General features: G+C 36.8%; 1 protein-coding gene across 5 annotated transcripts in view; it reads right to left on the bottom strand.

Annotated features, from left to right (window-relative positions):
- DYRK1A (dual specificity tyrosine phosphorylation regulated kinase 1A) overlaps positions 1-12,773 on the bottom strand; it is a 144,041-nt gene that overhangs the window by 80,216 nt on the left and 51,052 nt on the right. For 3 of the 5 annotated variants that reach the window (XM_059392344.1, XM_059392343.1, XM_059392345.1), the window contains exon 2: positions 9,844-9,929. The exons of the other annotated variants lie outside the window; for them this stretch is intronic. In XM_059392344.1, coding sequence (XP_059248327.1) covers positions 9,844-9,853 — 10 coding nt within the window. In that variant the 5' untranslated portion in view covers positions 9,854-9,929. The remainder of the gene's footprint in view (positions 1-9,843; positions 9,930-12,773) is intronic. 5 annotated transcript variants of the gene reach the window in all.

Genomic DNA, 12,773 nt, shown 5'->3' with positions numbered 1-12,773 from the left:
GTTCCACATGTTACACTAATAAATAATATGTAGTTTCTCCGTGCAGAAACTTTAAAATCCTGTATAAAGTGATACTGAAACAAAAATTTTTAAATTTAATTAAAACTTAGAAACACACACTGGAAAATGTATTATTAGCAGTAAGTCAGCAAGAACATACTGGTTAAGAGTGTGGAATCATGGGACGCCTGGGTGGCTCAGTTGGTTAAGCAGCTGCCTTCGGCTCAGGTCATGATCCCAGCGTCCTGGGATCGAGTCCCACATCGGGCTCCTTGCTCTGCTTGCCATTCTGTCAGCCTGTGCTCTCTCTCTCTCTCCCTCTCTCTGATAAATAAATAAAATCTTTAAAAAAAAAAAAGAGTGTAGAATCATGCTTCTGGTCTGCATCCTAGCTCTATCCATACTAGCTTTGCGACCTCATCTCTGGCTGGGTTAATCATCATGCCGATCTCAAAGTTACCATGAAGAGTAGATGAGTTAAAAAATGAAAATTGCGGGCACCTGGGTGGCTCAGTCAGTTAAGCCTCTGCCTTTGGCTCCGGTCATGATCCCAGTGTCCCGGGTCAAGCCCTCCATCAGGCTCCCTGCTCAGCAGGGGAGTCTACTTCTCCCTCTCCCTCTGTTTCTGTTTCTCCCCCCACGGCTCCCTTTTCTCTTTCACTCATGCTCTCTCAAATAAAACAAATAAAATCTTTTTTTAAAAAGTAAATTGCTTAGAATTGTTCTTGACATTATAATAAGGATTCAATAAAGAACTCTTACAAATTAAAAAAAAAACTAGAAGAAATACCAGCAAATGCTAAAAGGAAACTCACAGAGCATATGCAATCTCACTAATATTCAAACAAATAGAAATTAAGTATTAAGTTGTTGTGTCTATCAAACTGACAAACATGTTTAAATACCCAGGATTGTGGAGTCTGGGAAAATTCTGATATGTAGCTGGTAGAACCATAAATTGTACTTTAAAAAGATATTTGAGGGGCACCGGGTGGTTCAGTCAATTAAGCCTCTGCCTTCAGCTCAAGTCATCATCCCAGCATCCTGGGACCGAGCCCCACATCCACATCTGCTTCTCCCTTTGACCCTCCCCGCTCACACTTGCTCGCTCTCTCTCTCTCTCTCTCTCTGAAGTAACTAAAATCTTTAAAAAAAAAAAAAAAAGTACATTTGAAAGTATGTATCAGAAATCTATAAAAATGTACATATCCCTTAATTCAACAACTGCAACTTTGAGGAACTGGACCTGAGGTAATAAATCAAAGAGGAACACAAACTACACACTAATGTTCACTTAAACATTATTTATGAACTAATTAGCAACAACAGGGAATAGGTTAAATCGTAGAATGGTTTGTAGAATACTAATTAGCCATTAAAAATGATACTATAAAAGAATATTAATGATGGAGAAATGTTTAAATTTTGAAAGATTACAAAAAGTAAACTATTACCCCAATTTTGTTTCTTAAATATGGTCTGAAGGAGCCATATGCACATAAAGTAACAGGCAACATAAATACCAAAAAATTACAGTGATTATTACCTGAATGTTAAAGGATTACTACTGCTTTACTGATTTTCACTTTCTTCTTCACACGGAAGTTCTATGTGAACTTGGGCTATTTTTAAGTTAAATAGGTAAACTGGATTGTGGTGGTGATAACTGCACAACTGTGTGAGTTCCATAAGAACTCAAATTTATTCATAAAATGCCTAAATTTTGTGGTACGTAAACTGTATTTCATAAAAGAGTGATGCACGCAGGCACGTGCACACACACAACTTACAAAAAAGATGAGAGGCTGGAAAAGACCCTACTCTCAAAGAAAGAAAAACATTACAAACGTGTCTCATGGTAATGGGGGAAAAAAGACAGCTTAAGGATTTCAGGTATCTTTCACATCTGCATAACTGCGACAAGATATTTTCTACTATATTCAGATAAAAATGGATGTTATACAATCCTTTCATAACTATGAAAAAGCAAAATGTTTATTTTGGGCTAACTTGGTTCCCCAGGGAAAAAAAAGCCTTTATCCATCACATTTTTTCCCTACTAACCTGCCCCTGGAAATGCTTTGCCTAACTCCAAGTCCAAACTGTAGGCCACAAAGTTGCATAATTCTAATGTCTAATAAAATAAAACAGCCCTTCAACACAAATGTAAATGAGATAGAAAGTTGAATTGACTGTAACTCTGATAATACAAGAATATAAAAATTTGAGACATTAACATGTAATTTGAGAAGACATGTCAATTTCTCAAATACAGGAGAAATTTGAGAAAATGCAAGCTCCTGGGGCACCTGGGTGGCTCAGTTGGTTAAGCATCTGCCTTTGGCTCAGGTCATGATCCCAGGGTCCTGGAATGGCTCTCCCTCTGCTGTTCCCCCTGCTTGTGCTTGCTCTCTCTCTCTCTCTCTCTCTCTCCCCCTCGGTCAAATACATAAATGAAATATTTTTAAAAAGGAAAAGAAGAGAAAAGAGAAAAAAAAGAGAAAATGCAAGCCTGAAATATGCATAGCTAGTATGGCAATAATTGGATGGAGAGATAATACTAGTAAAAGTAAGAGCACATTTCTCGGGCAAGTGAAACATACACACCCTGTACTCCACGTATTATGAAGTATTATTATACATCATTATGCTTCTTATTCTCCACAGGAAGAAACTGAGATTTGGAGCTTGTACTTTGTACTGATGGTTAATTCTATATTAATGTATTTATATCATACCCCCAAATATCTTCTCTTTCCCTCTCTTTTCATTATGTGTCTTGAGCTGAAGAAGTATGCCCTACTGATTGCCCCTAACTTTCCTCTTCTCCAAGCCTCTGTTCTAAAGTAATATCCTTTCACTCCCCATTAATAACTATGAGGCAAACAGCAATTTCTTCTCCTTTTATTTTTCTGGTTATTGGTACTGCAGAGTACAGACATCATGTATCACACTCACAGATATCATCATTTAGTATCACACCTTCCCTTACATCTAGTCCCTAAAGTCCTCCTGGTTGCCCAAGTTTACTCTCTAGCTGATTCCTCAAGAAGTGTTCAAAGAAACAGAAGTTCCCCAACTTCATACATGTGTTCATAACACTTTGTTTTTACACTTTAGTCAATTTAGCTGGCTATAAAACTCCAGGTTCTCTTTTGTTTTCCTTGAAATAATAGGCGTTACCTCCATTGCTTCTGGCATAAAGTGTTGCTATCAAAATCAGATACTCTAACACCCTTTCCTGCTAATAATGACTTGGGTCTTTGCCTAGCTACCCCAAGATTCTTCTTTTCTTTCAAGTCCAGTAATTTTTAAGAAATATGCCCACCTATTGGTCATTTCTGGATCTATTTACATAAGCATACAACATGCCCTTTCCAATTGTGCTGGCAAATCTTTTTTTATTTCAGGAAATTTATTTCAACTATAATTATTAGTACTTATTTTAAGTGCTTTGGTTCTTCCTCAGGATCTTTTATTACTCTATAGTTGATCCCTTACGGTCTTTAGCAACTATCATCTTTTTCTAATGGTTCTTTACTTTTCTTCCATTCTTTTTAAATTTTTTTTCTCCTATTTCTCTTCAGTTTCTCTAAATTTCTCTACGTGCTTTTTCACGCTTGTGTTCCTTCTAGATTCGGTTTCATTTTATTAGTGACTTTTTAAGAAAATTTCTCTTTCCTCAGTTATCACATTTCTAAGACTTCCCTATTCAGATTTATGTTGCTCTTTCATATTTTTATCACTTTCTAAATTTGCTTGGGTTTGTTCTGAAACATTAGGTTATAGTTTTCTCACTAGTTTCAGGGACATTTCTTTCTGGCACACTTTCATGGTCTGCACGAATATTATTCTGCTCCTTATTCCTTTCTTCTTACAAAAACTCTGTGGGAGGGGTGCCTGGGTGGTCCAGTCGGGTAAGCATCTGCCTTCCGCTCAGGCTGTGATCTCACGGTCCTGGGATCGAGCCCCACCTCAGGTTCCCTGCTTCTCCCTCTCCAGCTCCCCTTCCTTATGCTCTCTCACGCACTCGCTGTCTTTCCAAAACAAAACAGAACAAAACAAAATAAAAAACCCTCTGTGAGAAATTTGACTATGATCCTTGTCTGTTGCTCATTTTCACATAAAATAAAAAAAACTTGTAGAAAACTGGAGGAGCTAGCGTTTCTGTTTAGTAATAGTCTTTCCTGTTTTTATGAAAGGTACTGAAATGCAGCCTCATAAATGAGATCTCCTGTGTGTTCCCCTTCTCCCACTTTATCTGACCTTTTTCCCTTTGCCTCCCCTGCCTCCACCCTGCTTAATGTGGATTCTATTCCCAGCAGTGTCTCCGGAGGTGTGAGGCTTTGGCCAGGAAGGGACCTTCAACTGGCTTTCCAAGTTCATAGGGACGAGACAGCTCTGACCCCAAAGAACTCCCGTGCACCTCTTGTATCCTGGGAAGTGAGAAACCTCTTAAGTCTCTGCTGCTGTTCTCAAACTTGCTTGACACACTCTGCAGGGAGTTTTGTTGGCTATCTTGAGGTTCTCTCTTGTTCTCAGGCCTTTCTGATAGCCTGCTGCTTCCTTCTGCATTCTTCCGTACAAATGTTGACATCATGCAGGTCTTGCAGTTATTGGGGACTTGCTCCCACCCACTTATATTAGGGTTTGTGGGGATACCTTTCACCTAGTCTTGTAGAGGCCGCTGAACATGAGTTTTTGGTTTTGTTGTTCTAGCTACCCTGTTTTTAGAGAAAACTGCAGAGATTCAAAAAACTGCCCTGCTATCATCTTTTCAGAGCTCAAACATTCTTTTGGAGGTCCATTTAGTAGGTATCTGAAAATCTAATACTAACAAATATGAACTTATTTGCTTTCACTTTAAAATAAAGGCACTAAACACTAAGAAATGCAACTTTGCAATGTGGCTAACCCTGGGTTTCCCATTCATTTCCACACATATCATATGTTCTCTTATGTGATATGAACAGGATGCAATCATTAATTGCTTTCACTTAAAAACCAGAAGCTGAAATAATTAAAATATGAAATATAAGAGGAAAATAATGTGGATGTCTTAAAACCATTTTAAGAAATTTATTAGAGCAGACATTCACATTAAGATATTTTTAGGGGCTGAGATGGCAAAAATTGCTCTTTCTGCAAGGATTCACTGAGTCACCTTTTAATGTCCCAAGAACCCTGCTACAAAGACACGGGGCATACAAGAAAGATAAGCCACCTCGCTCTGATCTTGAGGAACTGTCAGACCAGGTGGAACAAAAAAACAGTAAGCAAATGTATGCAAATGCTATAAAGGCATTAACTAAAAATGATTTGCTAGAAAGAAATAATCCTGGAAGGAGAATATCTACCGAAGTGTTAGGTTTATTGCTTACTTTATGCATTCTTTTTTTCCTTTTTTAAGTTTTATTTAAGTAATCTCTACACGGGACATGGGGCTCGAACTCACCACCCTGAGACCAAGAGTCACATGCTCTTCCAAACGTGCCAGCCAGGCACCTCTTACTTTATTACACATTTCGGAAGCATGGGGAACTCTTTCCTGCACTGAGTATACACTATTACTTTTCTATTTCCCAAAATAGGAGATTCTTCTTTTTGCCAACTGAATTAGAGAGTTATTTTTAACTATAATACTCAATGCTCACAAAGATATATTAGAAAACACACAATTATGTAACACTAGTGTGTGTAAACTGGTACATATCAACAAAAAGTTTCCTGAAAAGTTGTTATCAAGGGCCTTAAAATTTTCCAAACCCTATAACCCAATATTTACACTCCTAGGAATCAATTATAAAAAAGTAACTTAACATATAACCAAAAATTTATGAACAGATGTTAGTGCTTTAAAAAAATGGAAAGGAAATTTTTAAAAAATAACAATGTCTACTAAAAAAAACAAGCTTAACTAGTAAATGATCATATTATGAAAGAGTCTCAAATCAACACACTTTAATGGAATCTGATAGCCCTGGGTTCAGAAATGAATGGAAAACACAGAAAGACCAGATGCGCAGGGCCGTGTGAAGAATAATTCCAAAAGGAGTCAGTGGGCAAGATGTGCCAAATATTTAAAGGTACACACCCAACACACCCTGCACCTGAGTGGGATCTGAACGTTCTTTTCTGAAGTTTACAGATCTGGCTTCTAACTGTTCTATAGTAATATACTATACTTCTCTGACAGCTCAACTATGCAAACCCTGCCCTGTAAAACTGACATTTTAAAAATAAATTAGATAATCTAAAACTTTAAATTCTGATGTATTAGTTTTAAGCACTTAAACTCATACATTTAGGAAATACGGGGGCGCCTGGGTGGCTCAGTGGGTTAAAGCCTCTGCCTTCAGTTCAGGTGGTGATCCCACGGTCCTGGGACCAAGCCCCACTTCGGGCTCTCTGCTTGGCAGGGAGCCTGCTTCCCTCTCTCTCTCTCTGCCTGCCTCTCTGCCTGCTTGTGATCTCTGTCAAATAAATAAATAAATAAATCTTTAAAAAAAAGAAATACGATAACGACTCTATGAACAAATTGGCACAATTTAAAATAAATCTCCAATGCATTCCTCCCAAAAAAGTGGTATTTCTTTATGTTCCAGAACTATTTCAAGTTTTAAAGTGACGAGCTTATCACTGATGTTCAAAGACAATTTTAATTGTTAAAGAAGCCCATGTCAACAAAATAAAGAATGGCATCAACTGCTATATCTCACAGCTTTTCAGAAATATTGGATGCTAATGAGCACAAATAACAAATAAAAGGGTGGGGAGCTCCTTTTATCAAGTAAACTGAAAAAAATACAAGAGCTTTTATGTTAATGTACACAGTAATCTCTGAGGCAGTGCATCTTACTAATGCAATCTCAGAAGTAAGTGATTCTACATCCTTTAAATAAATGAAATCTGGTTACCTCTTAGTTCAAAAGGGTAAAAAATGATCCTAGGTTCCCAGGATAATGGTATGCTTAGGTAGAATGTCATTCCTCTCTAACAGGAATGAACGGGAGTGAAGGGGTGTGTGCAGAAGAGACATCCAGGAAGCATCCGCTGAGTCTGGAGCGCAGGAGAAAGGAGTGGGACACAAATGTAGATCCTAGTGACATGGGCATGTGGCTGTCAGGCGAGGCCAGTACTGCGAATGCTATTAACCAAAGAGTATTTTCTGGTTTTGCTCTAGATGCCTTAAATTCAATACATAAGTCTTAAAAACTTATCATAAATATCCACTGAATCATTTCTTACGTATCTGCCCCCTCCTCCAACTAAACTGTGCTCCTGATTCCTAAGCAGGAGGACCCTTGTGGGCTGAGCACCCATATCATGTATTATATATGTTACATACATATACAATATATTATAGTACCTGGTACAAATTAACCAAATAAATGTTTGGTCACAAATAATTTTTCATCCAAAAATCAAGAAATAACCCAATTTAACTTTATATTCTTATTTTTAAATATGCAAAAAACAACCACAAATTAAACAAGTACAAGAATACCTATATACACAAGTATTAGAGATGCATCAAAGTTGGACTCTGGCTTGGTGTTCAGTAAAAATCTATTAGTAAAGCTTTTGCTAGTGAAAGACCAATCATCAGTCAACACCTACTTCAACATGCTTTCTGGCACCCCTGTACCTGCACTTAATTGATGAAATGGTATGAGAGAGGAGGGTATCATCACGTCTAACCAACATAAAGTCAGTACCACAAAAGCCCAGGGAAAACAGAATATTCACTTTCAAGTATGCATAAGCATTCTAGAAATAACTTTCACTGAAAAACTCCTTATGAGCTTTTATGTGTTAAAGTTCTATCAGCTGAAGTATAATAAAATGTGTGCACAGTAGTACAAGAGCAAACTGCTGCATTAACTAATGATGATTAGGACAGCTGCTAATTTTATGTTCAAAAACAATTATTAATTTGCAAACTGTTAAAAGGGAAATACACCAAGAGATAATACATATATTACAGAAAGCTAGATCTTCCTTCTTGAGTTTTTTTTTCCTTTATAAGCCAATAAATGCTGACAGTTTTTAAAGACTACAAGGCCAAATTAGAGAGACTGGGTTATATCATAAATCCAATCTTTGTAGAATTTTTTTTTTGGTCTCCCAGAACTCATGAAATTAACTAGGTAACCTTTATAAATGTATTTCATTTCATCCATAAGCCTTTCCAGAAAAAGAGCTATTTAGGAATGCTTCGTATCATTAAAGATTAAAGTAGAAATAAAACAGCAACTGTGCCACCTCCAAATTTCACTAGAGAAAATCCCCAAGATCATTAATATCCATGGATCAATCTATGAGATAACCCCCAAAATACTTTGTTCCTCTACTGACCTCAGTTGAAAGTGAGCATCTACTTGGTATAGCCAATGTGCAGTATAGTGCCCAACGAGCAATCCAGGAGCTGACAGTGCTGAGAAATTGTTCCTGCACCAAAAGGTCAAACTTAAAAATCTGACAACAAAATGTTCATAAAATTCTAAAATATTTCTCTGCAAATATTCCTATTTATTTCGCTACGATGGTGCGATTCAACCTCAGCATTGTGTTAACTTTCTCAGCCCCTCGGCCAGAATGCATACCTGGCACAGCTCTAGTTTGCACAGGCAGACACACATGTGCCCATCTGAGAGACAGAGCACAAAGGATGACTCAATCACCTTTTACTTAAAAAAGAAATTACCATCAAATTCTTTGAATCCCTCGTGAATGTAAAATATTATTTGATCTATAACTTAATTTAAAAATATATTCAAACATATACCTTCATTCAAAATAGCAGAGACATGTTTTTAATTCCCACTTTAAAGTCAAAAAGGTCAATTTTTCCTTTAGAAAACAAAGATCACCAAAAAGAAAAGCTAGTCACAAAAACTTTAACAGCTACACCAATAATATAATTAATTATCTATATGAGGTTTATGTAGTTACTTCTTTTCCAGCTAAAGACCACATTTTCAAACAGTTTATAAATATAATCCAATTAAGAGTATTCTGACAAAGTCTGCAAATATAAGCTACTTGGTTAAACAAAACACCTCACCATCAGCCTGATTTAAGGAACTTACAGGTTTGAAAGTGAACACATTATCCATTAACTACCCTGTATTTTCAAGAGTCCGAACATAGTCACAGATGAGCTAGCTTCCAATTTCCCACTTTCCATCACTAAGATCACCTCAATTCATACTAAAGCAATCCAAAAACTTCTTTCCAAAATGCCTTTATAATGCTTCTCCTGCATAAATACAAATAACAAAAGGGAGAAAGGGAAGAAAGAGAAGAGAGAGGGATGAAGAAAGGATGAAGGCGCGAACAAGGGAAGAAAAAACAAAATCCCAGACCATGTTATTCCATGGGTGTAATACCCTTAATTTAACTGTCGGTCTTAGATACACTACTAACACCTACTCCCCATGCCTTTAAAAGATTTGCTCTATTTTAATGGGGATCTGAAGGACACACACATTCAACCACAAAGGTGAATATTAGTGAATTTTTATTTTTTATTTTAAACAGAAACACTTCAATTCTCAAGAAAGTATTAGCCAACCAACCACTTTCAAAAAGGTCAAGACCAGCAATCCTAACAATCACTGTGATGTACTTGTATGAATACCACACTGTAAGTCACTAATTATCAAACGGATTCCCAAAGTCATTTATTAAATATCCCAACTAACTTTGTATTTATTGATCTAAATATAATTCCCCCCACTAATGCTGTTTATCAGAAAGCTCCCGCATTCAAAATACAGCACCAGTTCCCACATTCGCTCAGACAGCCACAGCTTTACTGTATTTCAAAACTTGAGTCACCTGTATGCATCGTCTTCTTTCAAGTCTCATATCATCCTGATGGGGTGGGGGGAGGGAGGGAAGAGTCCAGCAGCAAAACTATAACACTGTGTGAAGAAAAACAGATTATGATAAGAGATAAGGATGCAAGACAATTACCCCTATTGAGGAACATCTAACGCAACTACAATCCCCAAAACAGAGATAAAATTATCTGCAAATTTGTTTACTAACATTTATTTATGCTTACTTGAAAATAATTTCCATTAATGACAATCAATTATATATATAAAATGTAAAGTATTCAACTGTCAGGAAGAAAAAGTTTCAAAATCTGCCTACTACCAATGAAACTTCAGGCATTTCTAGGTATGAACTAAGGGGTCAATATTCTGCTATTCTATATATCTGGGAAAAATTTACATTTTCTAATATCCATCAATTCACAAATCAGTATGAATATAAAGTCACTTTTTATCGTGGCTTACTATCAGGTAAGCAGAGGTAATGCAAGCTGCTTTACAAGAAGGATAACGTATCAATCTACCAATTGTTATTTGTAAATTAAGTTCTGAGACACTGTGCATAACTGCTCCCCTAAGCCCACAAGCCCTCTTCTGCTCTCCAGGTGGCTTCTTCTACTTTACTGTCAGCCTTTCACTGTACCTCCTACTTACTACTTCCACTGGTATTTCACAAATGACCAGCAAAATTTATAATGACTGATGGGAAAACAAAAACGACCTGAATGTTGTTATCAACTGAGAGTAAGTGATTAGAGAAGAGACTAGACCAAGCACAGGCTACAACGCACCTTATTTATATTCAGCCTAAAAATATACTTTTTAAATTGATACTATGGAATTCAATAAATATTATTAATGAAACAATGTTGCTTATGTTGGCCAAGTTCCCAAGCCAGCCAAAAGAAACTTACTGATACCAAAAGACATTACTGATCATGGACACTGGGGACCACTGAAAATACAGAAAGTAACCAATTCTAGATCCTCTCTCTCTGAAGAAAGTCTCAAATATACGTTGTTTTCCTTTGTTAGTACTCAACTCCTGATATCTCTAATTCCCTAAATTTTACCTTAGGGAATCCCAATCACCCAGCTTTGTAATCCTTTCTCCTAAGTAGTCCTGTGTTCCTCAATTACCATAAAAAACTCCTATTACCTCACTTCAGGTATGTGATAGAAAGAAATCAAGTGGACTGAAATAATTTACTTTCATGTTTGCAACTCTCAACAAGGAGGCTACTCGTTAGTCCAAATGAACTCCTAACTGGTAGAATTCTAATCACATTATAAAATAAAGTTTACAATGACCAAGGTAGCTTGAAGAAAAACATTTTTAGGAAATGGTCATAATACAGATTCAAATGTATATTTATTGCCCCCAAATATTTCTGCTCTTCATTCCTTTCTCCATTTGTGCACTCCCAGCTTCTTTAAACACTGGACGTTTGTACTCCCAAGAGCAGTACCGGGAAGTGCAGCTCAGAGACGGGGATGTAAATATATGAATTATCTGTAACTTAGGAACTGCCTGTGTCTAAGATCATTGCCTATATTCCAGACCCCATTCCTAAAGAACATATTTCCAGTTTAGATGCTATGGTAAAACCTCAGACGTGGGACCAACTGATACCCATTCCGGAGGTTGTGTGGACAGATGGATGGATGAATGAACATTAAAGTACTACATCAAAACAGTTTTATTCCAAAGAGTAACAGTATTTGAACTCTCAGGAGTAATGATTTTTACTTCAAAGACATAGTTTTCTAACCATTTTTCTCCCATAAATCATCTTTGCCATTCTAGCATGGACCATGGGGACAGGAAATGTGAATTAAATCTCTAGCTATGAATTATATATTATCAAATCTTTTAGGTTCTCAACATCCCATTCTTCACCTATAAAATGTTACTTACAATGCTATCTACACTTTGCCAACTTGAATGGTTTCGACAGGATAGATACTGCTGATACCAAAGGACTTCATAAGAAAAAAGCAGAATCAGATAAACCATTAGCATTTTGTATCCTATTAAAAGCCGTTAGAAAGTGGCAGATTACGCTTACTGTACAAAACATCCAAAGGTAAGAATATAAGTGGGCCGGTGACACAAAGGAGAGTACAAGTGACCGGGCGTCAGGAGAAGCACCCATCAAAACTGTCTGAACCTAAAAAGGACATCTTTTAGAAAAGTCTACCATTCCTCACTACTCATCTGAAAAGTAGCCTTTAGCAAAGGGTAAAGCAAATCTACAAGTTACAAAACCTGCTGTTGACATATGCGGCAACTAAGCCATCATCTACTGAGCAATGCTAAAACTCCTTAAGTCTTGACCTTGGACTGCTTTAAATTAAGATTCTAGTGATAATTCCACATATCCTTCAGGCTGCTCACTTATCAAAAAAAAATATGTTTATATCAGGTCAGCGTTTTATGACAATAAGCAGGTAACAGCAAACACCAAAGCTACTTTGCAAACTATAAATATAATTTTCTTTCTAAAGAAGACTAAAAATCCATCATCCTCTAAATTTTTGAGAAAAATCTCCAGTGAATTTTCAACTTTCCCCCCCACAAATGCAGTCATTCACAATTATAGAGCTAAATTAGATGCTAATGAAAAGCATCTACTATCCTTACCACAGGAACCTCCTATAATCCTCTAAATCTTTTGCTGTATGCTTTAGCTCACATTTTGCCAAAGGCAACATAACAGTCTACAAACAATCTAGAAACTGAGCTTAACTGGTTTTTAAAGCTAAACCTACAAAGCCTGTTTTAGTTGTCTGAAAATCACTGCATAACAGTAGTAACAACCTACAGCAGCAGGGAGAAAATTTCAACAAGCTGAATTTAAACACCTGGAATTCCCCCCGTAGGTATCAGATTCAGTCTCCTGGCACCTGTCTCTACAGTGGGGGGGG

This window comes from Mustela nigripes, chromosome 2 (assembly GCF_022355385.1).
Source record: "Mustela nigripes isolate SB6536 chromosome 2, MUSNIG.SB6536, whole genome shotgun sequence".
Classification (NCBI taxonomy): Eukaryota; Metazoa; Chordata; class Mammalia; order Carnivora; family Mustelidae; genus Mustela; species Mustela nigripes.
This window is presented reverse-complemented; position numbering and strand designations above follow the sequence as displayed.